Raw genomic sequence first — 19,172 nt, 5'->3', positions numbered from 1 at the left:
ACACACACACACACACACACACACACACACACACGCAGAGGCCCCTTGCTTCATCTAGTCCAGTCTGCTCTTCTCTGTGTCTCTAAACACCCCAAGGGAAGGTGTCGTGTCTCCTCCCCTTGGCAACAGGCGATGTGGAATACTGGACATACCCAGTGTTTCACACAGACCTCAGTTTGAGTCCTGGCTCTGACTCGGCCCTTAACTATCCTAGGTAACTTGAGTGGGTTAGGCCCTGTCGGCCTCTGTTTCCTCATTGCAATTTAAAAAGAAAAGAGAAGAAATCACCTCTTCCAGGCTTACAATTAAGTACAAACTTTTAAAGACTTGGCACAGAGTTGATGCTCTAAGATGTGGGTGGCTCCCTCCTTGCTGCACCAGTGGCCCATCGCAAGTGCCTGTAGTGGCTACATGAGAACCTGTGTTCTCCTCAAATGTCTCCCCAGAGGAGTGGGGGTCACCTTATCTGCTTAGGGCCACGTGGGTACTCCACCCCAAGTTCTCCTACTTGTGACACTAGCCTATTGTTTTCTCCCTTTTTCAACATCTGTTGAAACAACCAGTTTCAACATCTGGTCTTGTGTCACCTACCTCCCCCCCACTTTTTTTCTTGGAATATTTTAAAGCAAGTTTCAACCATCGTATCATTTCACCTATAAGCACTCCAATGTGTATAATAGATAAAGATGTTAAAGAACATAACCACAAATTTTTTTTTTTGGCCATACCATGTGGCGTGTGGTATAATAGTTCCCCGACCAGGGATCGAACTCGCGCCCCCTGCAGTGGAAGCACGGAGTCTTAACCACTGGATGGCCAGGGAAGTCCCAACCACAAAAAATTTTTAACGTCCCCCCCACCAAATCAAGAATTATTCATTAATATAATCTAACACCCAGTCCATATTTATTTTCTTCCCAATGATCTCAACAATGTCTTTTTACTGTTGATTTGATTGAATCAGGATTCCCCAAAAGTTCATGTTACAAATGACTGTAAGAGCTCTCAGGTATTTTTACACCAACCTGCTGTTCTGTTTTCAGTGGAAATGCTAGAAAAATGAGGAAGTTCTTACTTCCTGAAAGTCTCCCACCTCATTTCCCTGAACCCTTTTCAAACAAAACAAAAACTAGCATCTCCTTTTTTGGGTGTTTTTAAATGACAAAAAGAATTCACCTCTCACAGCAGCTTTGAAATAAATGGGTTCCTCAAACAACTTTCCAACTCCAACCATCACCCAAGTGGAGAAGAAAGGCAGGCCATGCTTTAGTTCTGGTTTTGGAGGGTAAAAATTTCCGAGGAACTTTGCTCTTTGCAGACAGATTTTTTTATGCCCTCCCACCTGCTTTTTGAAATCCACCAACCACAAAATTTACTCCATCCACTTTTTTCTCTCTCCCTTCCACACTCCCTCTCTCTTTTTAGCAGCAACATACAAGCCGGCCATATTAGAGAGATGGAAATAAAGCTTCCTTAATGTTGTATGTGTCTTTGAAGTACATCTGTGCATTTTTCTTTTAGCATCTAACCATTCCTCCCCTGTAGCCCTCGGCCCCTCAAATCACCCTCTCCCTATCCCACCCGACTAACATCTCAGTCTCTGAAAATGCACAAAGATGCCTGGCTACCTCGCCCTGCCTTCAGTCTCACGGGGCTCAGTCTCTTTTTCTCTTTGGGTAAGTTAGACTGCACATCTGCATGCTTCTGAGGGTACAGAAGTGCAGCCGCAACAGGAGGAGGATGGGGGCCGGGGGCAGGAAAGAAGACATCGCTTGAGCCTCCCTTCGGCGTTGTCCTTGGGAAGGGAGGCGCGGGGATGGGGGGAGATGTGGCTGGGGACTGCATAACGCTGGGACGACTTGGTCGCAGAAACGTTGGGTCAGGGGATCTGAGGGTTCCTCGGAGGTGTCAATTGTCAAGGGAGGTGATTTTTCTTTGGATTTCCCTGAAATGGACGTATGTGGGGCTGGGGGCCGAGGGTAGGCTGATGTGCAGAGCCTCTTCATGGATTTTTTCTTTTAGCTGCTACAAATCTCCTGGGACTTAATGCTCCCTTAAGGGGCTTCTTCTGTGAACCTTGATCTTTGGAATCTGGTGGATTTAGGTTGTCAGAAAAGAGTGTACGGGGGGGAGTAGAGGGGCAGAAAGTTGAGTCTGGGTCTGGCTTCCTGGAAATCTGTACCACCGATTTGTTGCAGTGTGTGGAGGCGTAGGTGGGAAGCAGGCTTGAGGAGCGATCTCTGCATTGGGAAGAGAACTGCTGAAGCAGGCACTGATGGAGAAGCTCTCTGGCTTGGGCCAGATGGAGTGGAGGAGGGGTCAGGTGAAGGGATCAGAAAAAAAAAAAAAGAAAAAAAGGGAACACATGAGTGTGGTTGTGGCCCTTTGGATCACATCTCTGAACTGTCCAGCCCCACCTTGCCGACTGTCAAGAGATTCAAATGCTAATTTCATACATGGCCACTTAGGGACTTCCTGGTGGGTAGGTGGGCTAGGGGGTCACTTGCAAGCCTGCATTATAGGTAGTCTCCTTTTTGCTCTTAAACTTACTCATTGCTGGCATAGCAATTGAGGATCCAGTCCAACGGCTGTCAGTGGGAATATTCCCCATCACAAAGTTTCTCTCTCCCTCCTTCTCTCGCTCTTTTTCTCTCCTTCTCTGGCATGCTGTGCTGGATATTGGGCTGGAGTGCTAGAGACAGCCCAGGGCCCCTGGCAGCCTGCACGGTAAGGCCTGTGAGCTTTGCTGAGTTACTGAACATATTAACAACAGAGCAGGAGTGTTAGGGAAGCTCAGGCAGTAGAGACAGCATGAGCCTTGGACTCGATCTGGGTTTAAAGCCACCTTTGTCATTTACTTCATACTATCAGCAAGTTACTCCCCTCTGAGCTTCAGTTCTTTCCTGGGTGAACTGGAGAATACCTACTGCCTGGGTTTTTTGTGAGTCTGGCACATAGCAAGTGCTTAAGAATAGCTACGCTTTATGAACCCTTTTCACGTGCCCACGCGCTGTGTATCTTGTTTAGTCCTCGCGGCAACTGGTAACCGCATGGGGCAGAGACATTCTGATCCTCACGTTACAGATGAGGAAACAGGCACAGAGAGGTTAAGTAACTTGCCCAATAAGGTCACAGTAGTTTAAGGGGAGCTGAGATTTGAACCCCTTGTTTGACTTCACCCCTTTCTTTTTTATTTTTTAACATCTTTATTGGAGTATAATTGCTTTACAATGGTGTGTTAGTTTCTGCTGTATAACAAAGTGAATCAGCTATACATATACATATATCCCCATATTCCCTCCCTCTTGTGTCTCCCTCCCACCCTCCCTATCCCACCCCTCTAGGTGGTCACAGAGCACGAGTTGATCTCCCTGTGCTATGCGGCTGCTTCCCACTAGCTATCGGTTTGGTAGTGCATATATGTACATGCCACTCTCTCACTTTGTCCCAGCTTACCCTTCCCCCTTCCCATATCCTCAAGTCCATTCTCTAGTAGGTCTGTGTCTTTATTCCCGTCCTGCCCCTAGGTTCTTCATGACCATTTTTTCTTTTTTACATTCCATGTATATGTGTTAGCATATGGTATTTGATTTTCTCTCTCTGACTTACTTCACTCTGTATGACAGACTCTAGGTCCATCCACCTCACTATAAATAACTCAATTTCGTTTCTTTTTATGGCTGAGTAATATTCCATTGTATATATGTGCCACATCTTCTTTATCCATTCATCTGTCGATGGACACTAAGGTTGCTTCCATGTCCTGGCTATTGTAAATAGAGCTGCAATGAACATTGTGGTCCATGACTCTTTTTGAATTATGGTTTTCTCAGGGTATATGCTCAGTAGTGGGATTGCTGGGTCATATAGTAGTTCTATTTGTAGTTTTTTAAGGAACCTCCATACTGTTCTCCATAGTGGCTGAACCAATTCACATTCCCACCAACAGTGCAAGAGTGTCCCCTTTTCTCCACTCCCTCTCCAGCATTTATTGTTTGTAGATTTTTTGATGATGGCCATTCTGACTGGTGTGAGGTGATATCGCATTGTAGTTTTGATTTACATTTCTCTAATGATTAGTGATGTTGAGCATCCTTTCGTGTGTTTGTTGGCAATCTGTATATCTTCTTTGGAGAAATGTCTATTTAGGTCTTCTGCCCATTTTTGGATTGGGTTGTTTGTTTTTTGTTACTGAGCTGCATGAGCTGCTTGTATATTTTGGAGATTAATCCTTCGTCAGTTGCTTCATTTGCAAGTATTTTCTCCCATTCTGAGGGTTGTCTTTTTGTCTTGTTTATGGTTTCCTTTGCTGTGCAAAAGCTTTAAGTTTCATTAGGTCCCATTTGTTTATTTTTGTTTTTATTTCCATTTCTCTAGGAGGTGGGTCAAAAAGGATCTTGCTGTGATTTATGTCATAGAGTGTCCTGCCTATGTTTTCCTCTAAGAGTTTTATAGTGTCTGGCTTTACATTTAGGTCTTTAATCCATTTTGAATTTATTTTTGCTTCACCCCATTCTTAACCACTGAATTCTACTGCCCCCGATATTTAAGAAATGATGCTGCTATAGTAACAGTAATTTGGATCAAAGAATCTTAAGTACAGGCAAAAGAGGGGAGTTGGGTGAGTGACCAGTGTGCAAGGAAATGAGGATGGAGGACAGGCAACCTGTTTGGGGAGTTAGGGAGAGCTTCCTGAAGGAGGGAGAGCCTTATCTAAGTGAAGAAAGCAAGGGGGCTCGGGGACCAGGACCAGGGTGTGGCTTAGAGGAAGATGGAATCTAGGGTGAAGAGGTCAGGGCATGGGGGCTGTGAGGCGGTGGTGGGAGGAGGCTAAAGCCTCTGCAAACCTGGATGGGGGGAGGGTGCAGGAGTAGGGACCTTGAACTTGAACTTGATTGGTGCTGTGATGAGACAGGCCCTGGTACTCCGAGGCCGAGGGCTCAAGTGGACAGTGGAACCTTGGTGGTTGTAGCAGCATCAGTCCCCAAGATGGAGGGATGTCCCAAGTGACAAGGGAGGGGACTGACACAGGGCCTGGGTTTGTGAGGATGACTACAGAGCTGACAAAGGGACAGGGGACAGCTGGCCAACCTGCTGTACATACCACAGAAGCACATGGGACTAGTTTTCAGTTAGAAGCAATCCAAATGATTGGTTTTCCTTAGAGTTTGTCTCAAAACTCTTGGCTCCACGGTCACTGGCCTGGTTACCAAAGTCTGGGTTATGTTAGGCGAGGCTTAGAAAGTGGAGTCTGGTCCTCACTCAACCCCACTGCACACGGACACACAGGGGAAAACACCTTCCCTTCCCTCTCCAGACTTTTATCGAGTGCCCACTGTGTGTCACATGTTGTTCCGGGTCCCGGGATGCCAAGATAAATAAGAATCAGCTCCCCAGAGCCTCCCGAGGGACTAGGGAACATAAACAAAAAATAGTAATGCAGCATCCCATGTGCTGTTAGCAGCTAACCTTTGGTGGGGGCTGACCATGAGCCAGGCACCGCTGTGAGCTTTATGTTTTAGTATTCAATCCTCACAACGGCCCCAGGAGGTAGGACCTATTGTTGTCTCCCATTTTACGGATGAGGAAACTGAGGTGCTGGGAGGTGAACCATCTTGCCTAAGATCAGACCACGGTGCTAGAGCGCTGGTCTTGGCCACTATGCCATTCTGCTTCCCGGTCTGGAAGTGACAGAAACCTCCCGGTCTGGGGAGAGGTCACGGGCACTGGAGAAGCTGCCATGGGGGCGATGCCTTGTTAGCTGGGATCTGCGGGGTAAGCAGGAGGGCTCAGGGGCAGCAGGGTGAATGAGCTTTCCAACCTGCAGCAAAAACACATGCAAAGGCATGGAGGAGTGGAAGAAGGTGGCGTTTTCAGGAAAGTAAGAACTCCAGGGTCACTGGAGTGGAGGAAGCGTGAAGAGTTGGGAGCAGGACAGGAAATGAGGCTGGGATGCTGGATGGTCCCAGATGGCAAAGGGCTCAGAAGCCCAGGAGCCTGGACGAGATCCTGAAAGCAGCAGGGAGCCAATGGCAATTGGGGATGAGGGGTGACAAGGACAGGTGCTCTCCCGGCTGCATGGGGGTGGCCTGGCCTGCGAGGGAGACCTGAGGTGGTGGGTCTGAATGGTAAGGCAGCCCAGGAGTTGGCCTGCGTGTCACAGTCACCTGGGTAGCAGGGGCTGCCCTGGGACACAGCGTGATCCAGAAGGGTGGGGACTAATTTCTCTGCTTAGACAAACTCTGTTTTTTTTTTTTTAACCAAGAAAAAAATTAACCTACCTCATAGGTTGCTGTAGGGTTGGAAAGAGGCATGAAGAGAATTAACTTCTAGTCTGTGTAGGAAATAGTGTTTGACAGGAGATGAGCAAATTTTTGTGATCTCTGCAAGACGGGCCAGTTAGAAAAGTATATGACATGGGGCCTGAAGTGCCCAGATACACCTTAGAGAGAGTGAGGGGCCCTGGGCATTGGTGAAGTTTTGGAACTGAGCTCAAAAGCCACATCCTTACGGTACCCTTGTTGAATCATTTCCTTTCTGTGAGTTGGAGATCAGAGACTCAGGCTCCAGACATGGTCCCAAATGGGAAAACCAGGAAGATTGTGAGCCCCCCTTGTATGGAGGTTCCTTTAAAGAAGACCATTCCCCTCTGGCCAGCCTGACTGCCTGGGGGCTGACATGGGGGCTGGACCTGCCATGTAGACAGCAGGAGGACTGAGCCCTGGGACCCCTTGGTACAAAAATCACCCCCTCACCCAGCCTCCACCCCTCAACCTGCTGTCTAGAGGCTGGCAGCCTGGCAGCCTGCGTTCCAATCTAGCTTGTCACTTACCAGCTGTGAACTTGGGCTATTCACTTAACTTTTTTGTGCTCCATTTCCCCACTTGGAAAGTGGGGGTGATAATATGGTTGCTGTATTAAATGAGGTGATATCTGTAGGGTGTGTAAACAGCGCCAGGCGCACAGTAAGCATCTTGTTGTTACTATGAAGTCCCTTTGTGGCCCTAGCCGTGGATTCGGCTAATTTCCCGAAGCAGCAGAGCTCACCAGGAGCCCAGGATTTTGCTCACAGCTCTGTCCTCGCTGCACGATGATTTCCTCATCTTTAACGAGGGCCTGGATTGGTGAAAGGCCTAAGGCCCTTGCCCTGAGCTGGGACGCTGGGAGACCTCAGGCGGAAGTGGGCGCTGTACTGGGAGTCAGGAACCGTGATTCGGGACCCGGCTTGTCCCTACCTGCTGTGTGTCTCTCTCAGGCCTCAGTTTCCTCGTTGGTAAGATGATGGAGCTGGATCTACAATTCCTGAGGTTCCCCCTGCTTTGGTGACTCCTGTTCCTCTCTCTGCAGTTGGGACTTGACGGTTGACCTCTCTGACCACTAGAGGGCACACGTGTCCGCCTGGTGCCTCCTGCAGGCTGTGCCGTAGGGATGCGGGGAAGGAGCCGCATTGCACCTCTCAGTCTGCCCCCCTCCTGCTGGCCAGAAAAGGCCCCTCACTCCCCAGGGCTCTGCCCTCCCGCACAGCAGAGTGCTAGCTCCTTCAAGTTGGAGGCAGCTCCTGGTAGGGTTCAAGTTCTGTCTCTGGAGTGATGTTGTGGCCTGGGGCGGGACACAGGCAGGGATGGGTCAGCCAGATGTGTGGGACCTACTTCCTAATGCCACTTGGAGGCTCTTTTTGCTCAGGTGCCCTGGGAAGGTCGCGGAACCTTCCCAGGGAAGGTGCTAGAGAAGCAAGGTGTTCCTGGGATGTGAGGTAAGCTCAGGACAAGGCCCTGCCGGGCTCCTTCCCTGAAGATACCTCCGCCTCTGCAGAGCGGGGGCGGAGATGGCATTTTCAGCACACCTCCTCCTCGCCTGGCGCTGTGCTCAGTGCTTTCATAACGCTGTGAGAGCGAGGAGATGGGAACTGGGCTTTGTTCTCCTGGGGCTGCCGCTCAGCCTCTCCAGTTCGTATTTCCCTGATGAGCACTTCAGCACACCTGGCCTTGCAGGTGGAGCCGTGTGCCTGTCCCTCCATCTAGGGCTGGGTCCTGACCTCCCTGGCCAGCAGTTCAGAGCATCTCCTGTTCTTAAGTCCTGCCTGCTGGCCCTGGCCACTCATCCGAAGGGATGAGCCGAGTGGAAGGGCTTCGCTATCCCTGCTTCCAGGCTGCAGTGCTGCTGTTCCTGGGGTGGGGCCCGGCAGCTTTGCACAGCGAAATCTTCTGCAAAACGCGAGCCCTGTGCAATCCGGGGGAATTCCAAGGGGCTGCCCCGAGGGGTCAGGCTCCAACGTGGCCCTGCCTAAGCCCTTCCTGCTTAGGGGGCAGAACTTGAGGAGAATTTAGGCTACCCTTTGCCTTATTTTTATTTTGTATTTTTTTTTTTTTGGCGGTGCCTTGAAGCTTGCGGGATCTTAGTTCCCCCATCAGGGATTGAACCCCGGGCCACCGCAGTGAAAGTGCTGAGTCCTAACCACTGGACCGCCAGGGAATTCCCCTACCCTTTGCTTTACATATTTTATCTTATTTAATTATTACCGTAACCCCAGGAGGTAGGTATCATCAGCTGCGCTTTACAGAGGAGGGGCCTGAGGCTCAGAAGATAGAGGAACTTGCCCATGTTCTCCCAGCCGATAGAAGGCAGAGCTGGGATTGAACCACATCTACTGGGGTCTCCGTGCCTCCTAGCTGCCCCCCTGCCGTCCCCTAGCGGCTTCTTCTCCCACTCAGAAGAATAGTGTCCCGGTCCTGGCCTAACTCTGGGACCTCAGCTCTCTCCAGTTGCCCCCTTGATCACTCTGCTGGTTGTGCTTCAGATACGTGATGCTCATTCCAACCCCTGGAACTTTCCTCTTGATGTTCGGCTGCCTTGCATTCCTTCAAAATTTCACATGGCTTCACTCCTTCACCTTAGTGGGGGGCCACCTACAGGGCGGCGCTCGGAGCAGCTCTCCCTGACCACCCGATGTCAAACACACCCTGCACCTTGCTTTATTTTTTACAGCCCTTGCCTGTGAATCAATAGCTAAAGTTACATTATTTCTTTTCCCTGTTAATGTCTGTCCCCCTCCCTAGGATATAAGCTCCATGTTACAGTACCTCTGCCTGCCTCCATCATAGCAATAATCCCTGGGCCCTAGACTGAGTGCCTGGGGCACCGGAGGTGATTTATAAATATTTGGTAAATGAGTGAATGAATGATTGATACTGAGCATTACTGCGTCTCCTTTATGAAGAATATTCATCTTTTGGGATGAGGTTTTGACCATACTGGCAGAGAATTTTGGAATTCAGCCCAGGGCTAGGGTGAGGTGAACGCAGTGCCTGGGGTGCAAAATTTAAGGAGGTGTTTGCATGACCCTGAGGGTGGGCACCCCCTTAAATCTCGTGCCCAAGGCTTTCTGCCCCTCTGTGGGCGGGGGGTGGGATGGGCACTGCAGCTTCAGCTGGGAGGGCTTCGGCTCACTCCCCTCACCCTAGACTCTGCCCTGCTTGGAATGTCAGAGTGGGATGGGCCTTCTCAGGCCACACGCCCAGGGCTCCTGGACCAGGTCCAGTGTTCCCCAGAGGATTCTGCACCCTGCTGTCCCTGCAGCCTGTATCAGCTCCTTGCTGCGGTGTGTCCAGGCCTGGCATCTCCAAAAGGGGCTCCTGTCCTTGTAGACCCATCAGTTGATCCCTTTGAATTGTGCCTATTCTTCTGGGGCATCTCTTCCTTCCCGTTGCTCGTCTGCTGTCCCTGCCAGGAGCCTGAGGAAGAGAAGGGGGCTGGGCTGGGCTGGGCTGGGCATATGGCTTGACTCTTCCCTGCGGTATAGAGAGCGAGGCCTTCTGTATCTGCATCTGTCCTCAAGGCTGCCTGCCCCCAGGGGACACTGCAGCTTCCGCTGGAAGGGCTTTGGCTCAGCCGAGATGGTTGAAAGTGGTGGGAAGGAGGGGGAACCGAGGCCAGCACCGTGCAGCCCCTTGTCCAAGCCGTCAGGTGGCCATGACAGGCCTGTGGCAGGACAGCCAGATGGAGGGCAGGCTTGAGGCCATCTGTCTGTCCCTGGCTTGACAGATGATGTGCTCTCTCTCCACCCCAAGGGCCACATCAGTTACCGCTTAGGAGCTTTGCCCACCCCACTCCACCCCACCCCCTAATTTCAGCCATAAGGGACCCCGCCAGCTGTCCTAGCTCTGCTCCGCTCCCCACCAGATGCAGAGGCTTGCCCCCTCCCTGGCCTTGTCTGCCAGAATCCTCACCAGCTTGTGGCTTTGTCCACAGTGCCACCAGGGAGGAGCATGGAAGTCACAGTACCTACCACCCTCAACGTCCTCAATGGCTCTGATGCCCGCCTGTCCTGCACCTTCAACTCCTGCTACACCGTGAACCACAAACAGTTCTCCCTGAACTGGACTTACCAGGAGTGTAGTAACTGCTCCGAGGAGATGGTGAGTTCTCAGATGGAAGCAGGGGTGGGGGAGGCAGGAGCCCCACAGCGTGAAGCTCCCCTTTCCCACCACCTGCCCCTGCACTGTACCAGGACCCTAGCATACCCTGGTGGGCTATCTGCTCCTGAGGGCATTGGCAGAGGTGTGCTGTCGTGCCTGGGTGGCCCTGGGAGGGTGGCAGAGACCTAGAGGTGACTGCCTCTCTTCCAGGTAGAAGGGTGCATGGGAGGAGGGGCATCCTGCTGTCCTTGCAGCTCCTTGCTCATGCAGCCCCCTATCCTGTCGCCTCCTGCCCCCCCCCCCAGTTTCTCCAGTTCCGCATGAAGATCATTAACCTGAAGCTGGAGCGGTTCCGAGACCGCGTGGAGTTCTCAGGGAACCCCAGCAAGTATGACGTGTCAGTCACGCTGAGAAACGTGCAGCTGGAGGATGAGGGCACCTACAACTGCTACATCATGAACCCACCCGACCGCCACCGCGGCCACGGCAAGATCTACCTGCAAGTCCTCATGGAAGGTGAGGGGCTGCTGGGGGGCCCTGCCCATTCCCACCCAGCTACTCTCCAGCAGGACTAGCTGGGGCTCCTTGGGAGAGGCTGTGCCCTCCTGAGGGGCGGGAGCAACAGCACGTGCTGGGTGGAAGGCATCTGTTTTACTCCTTCCCGTCCTCGAGGACTATGTCTCAGGGAGTCCTGATGATGCTGTCCAGCATGATCACGATCTTAAGAATCCGAAGAGCAGCTTTCATTTGTTGGACACTTGCTATGTCTCAGTTATAGCTAGGGCTAAACTCTCTAGATGCAATATCTCACTTCATCCTCATACAACCCTATGAGGGAGGTACTATGATCATTCCCATTTTACAGATGAGGAAACAGGCTACGTAAGGTACCTAAGGTCACACAATTAATAAATAGTACAATCAGGACTCAAATTGGGTCCATTTGACCTCAAAGTCCATCCTCTTGGATACTGCATTATATTGCCCTCCCCTGAGGCTTTTAGGTGTCCTGGGATTATGGGGTGGGTGGGGCGCTTAGAGGTCCATGGCCTGGGTTGATTTTTGCTTTGACTAGAGTGCTTTCCACGGAGGAGAGTAAAGTCAGGACCACCCCACACCTACTGCAGGGAGCAGGGGCCAGTGGACGAGGCTCCCTTTTCCAGCCCTAGGGCTCAGCGGGTCTGTTTCCTCTCCTTCTCCAGAGCCCCCTGAGCGGGATTCCACTGTGGCCGTGATCGTGGGCGCCTCCGTCGGGGGCTTTCTGGCTGTGGTCATCTTGGTGCTGATGGTAGTAAAGTGTGTGAGGAGGAAAAAAGAGCAGAAACTGAGCACGGATGACCTGAAGACGGAGGAGGAGGGCAAGACGGATGGAGAGGGCAACGCGGACAATGGCACCAAGTAACGGGCGGGCGGCCGGCCCTGCAGCCCCTCCCTTGCGTCCTGTCTCCCTCCCACTCTCCGCCCCGCACTGTGTGCCCCCGCCTGCCCTCTCTTGGTGTGCTTCTCTCGAACCAGGATCCCAGGGCTGACCTGGGGCCTCCTGAACCCCTCCCTTCGTATCCGCCACCCTGCACCAAGAGAGACTCACCTCTCTTTGATTCGAGAAACCTGCCCTGGCGTCTGGGATGTGTGGGCCCTGGGGGGAGGGAGAAGCGGGCTCAAAACCGCCAGCCTCTGAGAAGAGGCAGGAGGCCTGTGGGAGGGGCGCAGAGAGAGAAGGGGGAGGGTGGGCAGTGGAGGAGGAGGAGGCCAGCTGTCCAGTCTGCCCAGTGCGTGGACTGGTCTGGTGGCCGCTTCAGAGGGGACCTGCAGGTGGGACGGGGCTCTGCTGGCTGCCTCTAGAAGGCCTGGGGTGTGGCATGCCTCTGCTCCCAGAGCTGCCCCTAGCCCTGGGCAGCCTTGTCACGGGGGTGGTGATGGGTTCCTATAACTTGGGGGTGTGTTGAAGGGATGACCGTGCGTTTCCTGGGCCTTGAAGGGAAGGAAGCTGGAGGCAGCTGGAGACAAGCCTTGGCCCAGGGAGCTCTGCTCTCACCTTTCTCCTTCGATAGCTGCTACCACAGAAGCCTCTGGGTTTCTGTGGGCTCGCTTAAGCCCTTGGGATTTTTGGCAGGAAAAGTACCAAAGGGCTGCTGAGCTAGGCCGTGGGGGGCGGGGAGTCGTGTTTCTCCAGGTGCTGGTCATTTTTCACCGCAGTTACCCACTCACAGGAGGCAACTGCAAAGTTAGCTGAGGGACGAGGGGCTGCGGGCTCCATTGTAAAATGGAGTTCAAGGTTGACTGCCTCCTCCCCCAGGGTGGCCACCATCACCTGGGCCAGGAGCAGCTGAGGTGCGGAGATAAGGAGAGAGGGGGTGGGAGCCACGTCAGAGGAGTAGGTGTGCAGAGCGGGGGCCTCGCTGGGGCTTCTGTTCAGACTTCCCCCGTTACCCTCAGCAGGGTTTCATCTGGCTTTTGGCCCTGAGGGAAGCCTGAGGGGAGCCCTGTAGCCTCTGAGACCCTGTGGCCATGTCACATCTGGAGCCATGTCACACCCTCCCCTGCCCCGACAGTTCTCTCTGGGGGGACGGAAAGTAGCATTTGTGGGGAGCCAACTTTCACTGCCATTTTACTCACATGAAGAGGGAATTGCTCAAGCCTCAGGAGCGGGAGAGAGACAGAGAGAAACTGCCTTGGAAGATCCTCAGAGATCAGCTAGCCAAGTCACCCATACTACAGACCGGGAGACTGAGGTTCAAACTCACAACCGAGGGGCCTGCTTCCCCTCTGATTCCTCAGTCTCCAGGTTGGATGAATAGAGCCACGCTTTGCCCAGGGGGAGGGGCCTCTGCAGACAGAGAGACGAAGGAGATGAGGGGAGGGAGGTGAGCTCCTCCAGCCCTGCTCACCTCCCTGGAGCCCAGCCCCTCCAGGCTGTGACTGAGGCAGGGATGGGGTGATGGGAGTGGGAGGGCAGAGCTGCTGGAATGCCCCACGCCCACCCCAGGCTGACCCTCTGCAGCACTTCCCAGCCTTTCTCAGAGCTCAGGCCCTGGCTGGGCTCAGGGGGTCAGAGCTCAGGGCAGGAGTCTGGGGAAAGCGGGTAGAGATGGGACTCTGACAGCTTCTGGGACCCCTCTCTGCCTCTGCCCAGCAGATGGCCTTTTTGGGGAGAGAGTAATAGCATATGGGCGATTCAGTTTAATTCACTTCAATTCAACATCCATTTATTGAGCATCTCCTATGTGCCAGGCACTGAGCCAGGTACTGGAGATGTACACAAAGCCATAACAGAGCTGGGAACTGCTAGGTCAGCACTGTGGGGACCAAGATGAATTTTCTTTTGGTGCATCTAATTCCACCTCTGCAGCCACTGCTTCCAGGGCTGGAGTGGGAGAAAAAGGAAGAGATTCCAGAATCTGGGCCCTGGGAAGGGGGGAAAGGAAGGAAAGAGGGAAGATGCAATAAGGAAGAGGGTGAGAGGCCAGACAGAGTGGAGGGTGGGCAACCAGCCTGAGAGCTCCTGGGTGGGATGAATCCAGCTCACCTGGAAATTCTAGCTCATCAGTACCTAACTGCCAATCAACACACTGCCAATGGGGGTGGGCTAAGCCCCCAGGATGCCTGGGGTAGGTGGACATTGCCCATCCTTGGAGTCAACCAGCTGAGAGGGGAGAGATGGGTAGTGGGCACCCTCGTTCCAGCTGAGACCAAGGGTGGTTGTAATAACATGTCTGCAGCTTGCAGATTTCACTTTTTGGCAACTTCTTAAGTGCTCTCCTCTTCCAGGATGAGTTAGGATCTGTGTGGATGCTGGGAACTTTTCTTTTCCAGGACTCATAACATTCAGGGAAATTGTTTGCAAGATTCCCTAGGTTTATTCTAAGAAGTCCTAACTCTCTATTAAGAAGCCCAAGACTTCTGGGTTCCTTCCTTTCTCTGCCCTGCCCTAGAGGGTCCTAGGGAGAGCAGTGCCTGTCCAGGGGCCTCAGGCGCCCAAGCAGATGGGGATGGGCCAGGAACCACCTTTGTCTCAGGTACCCATCCTCATATGCACTTTCTCCCCAAGCCTCTTAGAGTCTCTTCCAGACGCCTCATAGAGCTGCCTCCCCCAGGGCAATGAGGCTGGGAACAAAATGGAGCTTCTGTGCGTAGAGGTGGGAGACTGGTGAGATGTTTCCACAGCACCCTGCACCGTGGGGCTCAAGCCCTACTTCTGGCTGCATGTTCCCATCACTGCGCTCTGCTGGGTTCAGTCTGCTGGTTTTCTCAACTGCCTCTGCCTCTCCTGCTCTCTTGGAACCCTGTATCTGTCCCTTTCTCCTAATTAAGGGCCCCCGTGAAGAGAGATGGGCTCGCCAACCCATGGGATTTAGCTTGTAGGAGCAAAGCACACTTTGTCAGGACTGAAATGCCTTGAGGTGCCTTGGAACTGGCTTTGGAAATAGCTATCTGCCCCCTAGCTCTGGACTAATCACAGTTATTCCCAATTTATAAAAAGGAAAAGCTGGATCCGTATTTCTCCCTGTGAGTCTCCTTGGTGAGGTTGGGCTGGTAAGTATTTGCAAGGTCAGGTTAAGCAGATGGACAATTGAAAATGCTGGCCAGGTCCAAAAGACAGTCCCAGGCCATAGGAATGGCTTGGTGCAATTGGAACGGGTGATGAATGGAGAAATTTTTCTTCCTACATACGTCTTAAGGATAGAAAGCCTGTGTCTCTTGCTGTGCCTCTTGCTGATGTCTTCCTTTATTGAAGCTTGCTGATGCGTTTGTACATAGTCTATATATAGGTAGAGATATATTATATATACAAATATAAAACATCTCACTACATCCACCCCGGAAGTTACGTTGAGGGGGCAACAATCATTTCTCAGTGTTTTGAGTTGATTCACCAAAGGCAAATTATGGAACGTTCTTATTGCTCTTTGTGCACTTGGAGGGGAAAACACAACTACTTATGCACTTTCTAGGATTTATGTGCTATGTGGTAATGGAAGAGGTGGTGGAGAGAGAAACTGAAATGGTCTCTGTGACCCAACTGCTGTGATGTGTCTGCTTTGGGGAGCAGACAGTTTCTGTTGCAGTTTGTCTCGTTGCTTGGATTTATTGGCTGCAATAAACAGATGGTCTCCCCTGAACATCCCTTGAGTGTGACTTTTTTCAGGGGTGCAGAGTGGGGCAAGTTGACGCGGTGCCAGGATTTTCACAGGGAGTCCTGTTGTTCCTTTCCTGGTGATGCCATTGACACTGCTGGGTCCCCATCAATGATGAGATCATTCTGCTCCCCTCTTGTTAGATGTTTCCTCTTTTCCCCTCATTGCCTTCACAGAATCCTGGGGGACTCCATCCACCTTGAAAGCACCCTGGGGACAGGGTGGCTAAACACCCACTTCTTGGAGGGCTCTTGGTTATTTCTGGAAGATGACAACACTTTATGCCCCCAAGGCTAACCGTCATGCCGACGTTGTCTATTCTTTCCATGGGTGGACGGGCCATCCTTCCTGCCCCCTGTTTCTAAGCTGTGTCTGACTAGGCAGACATCTGTTTCATCTGCTCTGGGCTTAAGAGGAATAGCTGACAGCTGGTGCAGAGTCTGCCCTCATGCAACTTCATGGATGAGGGTGGCTGCAGGGAAGAATCAGATCGCTCATGTCCCATCTGCGAACTGCTCTATCCTAGTTACGTGCTGCTGAATCGGTCCTCAATTCAGGACCAAAGGCAACCACCTGGCCCAGGGGCTCTGCTCTCCCAGACAACCCAGTCTTCTTCTCTCTTGCCTTCTGGTTTTGTATCTCTTTGCACTTTTCTCTTTCTTACACACACACCCACACACCCTTGCCAAGGAGGCTCACCCAATAAGAAAGTCCTCAGCTTTCTGAATGCAAGGGAATGCTGAAGTGCTTGGTTTCTACTTTTCTCATGGTTCCTTTGTCATTTCTGCCTGCTCCCTGGTAACCCAGAGACCTTCGCCACTGGTTTAGTGGTCAGATGCATTTTAGACTATTCTAGGAGTAGCCTAACATTCGTAGTCCTAATGCCGGCAGCTGCTACCCGAGAAAGAAGCCAGATAGAAGGTGGCAGTGTTAAACAGAGGTGGCTGGTATTTGACAGAACCAAAGGTACCTTGGTTTAAAAGGATGTCTGCCCTTGGAGCCCCTGAGTCCTTCCAAGGATGGGATGTCAGAGAGGACGCTTCCCTACTTAACAGATAGGAAACTGAGGCAGGGGATGTGGACTCAGGTGCTGGGTTCCTTCCGGGTGGACACAGCATCTAACTCAGTCCAAGCCTTCTCCCCCAGAACACTTGGAGGACACTGTGGAGCTGGGCCTGGCTTCTGGGAGGACTGGGTTTGGCTCAGGTGTCTCCCCTAAACTGATGTTTTGGGGCTCAGCCTGCTTGGGGCCTGGTGAGGTAGTTCTGATTGAGGAGGGGGCTGCCGTGTGCGGGAAGGGCTAGCTCCCACCCCGCAACTCAGAATTGCTCACCGGCTTCCCGTGTCCCCCACCTGAGGTGCTGGTGCCTCTCCATTCCCACCGTTCCTTTGCTTCCCGCCGGAGCCCCTGCAGGGCTCAGGCAGAGCCATCGGCCTGCCCATGGCCGGCTGCCCCGGAAGAGTAGTCTGTATGCGGAGCCTCTCAGAGTCCCCAGGACAGGTTTTGAGGCCCAAAAGGAGCGGGGGAGGGGGAAGAGTAGATCTTTACAACATCAGAGACGGGAGGGATCCCGGGGACTACTTGGCCAAGTCTCCTGATTATCCTGACGGGGAAACTGAGGACCAGGTCGGGGAAGTGATTTGCTTAAGGCCACAAGATGAGTCAAGGACAATCCAGGATCTCCCAGCTGGCTCCAGGCCGCCTGTTCTTCCCACAGCCCACACCCAGTCTGAGCCTAGCGCTCGGCACAGCTCGGCACAGCAGCCCACACCAGCCCAGGCTCCTGCCTGCCCCTTCCCAGTGGGCTTGAGTTGATCAAAAAGAAGCCCCCATGCTTCTTGTAAGGGCACAGTTTTGAAAGCTGAGGTTCAGAGAGGGAAAGTAATTCTCCCAAAGTCACACAGTAGGCTAATGACAGAGCTTGGTTTTAGTCGCCATTCCAAGTCCCATTCCACACCTCAGTAGCGTGACTTTCCTCATGCTGGTTTGTATATGGTCCATCTTAGGCCACTTGTCTCCCTCCCATGTTGCAGGTGTTGTGCTAAAAAACTTCAGGGGAGAGGAAGCTGGCGCAGTGCCTGGTGGGATATGGGCTGGGCAGCTGGGTCCCCACTGAGGTCTCCTGCCCTCCGCCTTCGGCACTGCAGGGGCTCAGAAGGTCCATGCTGGCAGGGCGCTGCGGGCACTCTTCTCGGATGGCCATGGTGAAATTGACCCTGAAGGCTGCCAGGTTCTAGTCATTCCTGGCTGCCTGCTACCATGCTGATGTGCAGGGTACCAACCACCTTTTAGGACAGGCTCCGGCCACCCAGTGTTTGAGAGCTCCAGAGGGCCATGGGGAAGGAAGCCCATCTTAGAACTATATCCTGGCATCGTGACATGGCCCATAAATTTGGTCCTAAAACAGATTAGCCTAGGACCCCACTCCTCTGCAGGGCTGAGGAGGCCTCTGTCTAGAAAAGGGAGAAAGACTGCGGGAGGGAGGTGGTGGGAGTAGGTGAGTTGGGAGTAGGGAGCTTGTAAAGCAGCTTCTCCTTTTCTCTGGCAATAATGACTTTGAGAGTCCACGAGGCGCTGGGAAGGGGGCCAAGTGGACACTGGGTGCTCAGCTTGGCCACTTTGGAGTCCATGAGAGGGGCTGTCCCTTACAGCCTTGGCAAAGTCACTTTTATCCCAACTGCAGCTGCCTCTGCTTCTCAACTGCGACAAATTCCCTGTAAACAGGTGGCATAGGACTAGAACTGTTTGCCTCAACAGACTGAGACCCTCCTGTGGGCAAATGGGCAAAAGAAGGGGGTGTGTTCCTCCTGGAGGGGAAGTGTGTGTCACAGCTGATGGCTAATACAGCGGGTGGGGCTGTGGCCACAAGGAGAGGGATTCGCCTTGACCCATTCTGCCCCAGGGCGAAACATTAGGGCTGGCGGACAGAGGCAGATATTGATCCAATGGAAGTCAGTGCTGTGCAGAGGGTTGAGTTTCTCTGAGGTAATGAGGTCCCCATCCCGGAAGGTATTCAAGCATAGCTTGGGGGTGTTGTCGAGAAGATTCATATGTCAGGGCATACTTTTAGCTGCTGTCTAAATTTACTGACAATGGCCCTCTGCAGCCCTCATTTTAGGATTCAAATGACAGAAGTAGGATTAACTCTTGCTTGCCTGCCTGAAGATAAACAGGACACATGAATGGGCAAACTCCTGTCCCTCTGCCTTGTTACTCAGTCACGCTCTACCCCAGGCTGCATCTTTACCCGACTTAGCGATGGTGGTGGGGAGAGGGTAGGTGGCGAGCCCCTATTCACAGTGAGAAATAGGCCGGAAGAGGGTGGAAATTTGGAGTTAGGAACCCTCAGGAACTTCTTTCCAAAGATCAGGCCAAGTCTAACTTGTATCTTTGACCCTCCAGCTGGGGCAAAGCTTCCCCTGTCCTTCAGTCAAGACTGTAGAAAATGGTGACAATCTTTTCAGCCTTCTCCTCCCTTCACCCTCCCAGCTTTGTCAAAGTCTTCAGCCTTCCATCCTTGTCCCATAACAGGCTCACACCCTGTGGGCTCTCCACAGGAGCTGATGCTCTTGGGAAGGGCTGTGGGATGGGCGGGCTCATATCCAGCCTCAAAGTGTTTGG

General features: G+C 52.5%; 1 protein-coding gene across 1 annotated transcript; it reads left to right on the top strand.

Moving 5' to 3' along the window:
- Positions 1–1,411: 1,411 nt before the first annotated feature.
- Positions 1,412–15,535, top strand: SCN2B (sodium voltage-gated channel beta subunit 2). Its single transcript, XM_067751178.1, has 4 exons — positions 1,412–1,676; positions 10,249–10,415; positions 10,721–10,931; positions 11,618–15,535. The coding sequence occupies exons 1-4, from the start codon at positions 1,607–1,609 to the stop codon at positions 11,815–11,817; spliced, it is 648 nt and encodes a 215-aa protein (XP_067607279.1). The 5' UTR covers positions 1,412–1,606; the 3' UTR covers positions 11,818–15,535.
- Positions 15,536–19,172: the final 3,637 nt, after the last annotated feature.

The sequence above is a fragment of the Pseudorca crassidens genome, chromosome 9 (assembly GCF_039906515.1).
Source record: "Pseudorca crassidens isolate mPseCra1 chromosome 9, mPseCra1.hap1, whole genome shotgun sequence".
NCBI lineage: Eukaryota > Metazoa > Chordata > Mammalia > Artiodactyla > Delphinidae > Pseudorca > Pseudorca crassidens.
This window is presented reverse-complemented; position numbering and strand designations above follow the sequence as displayed.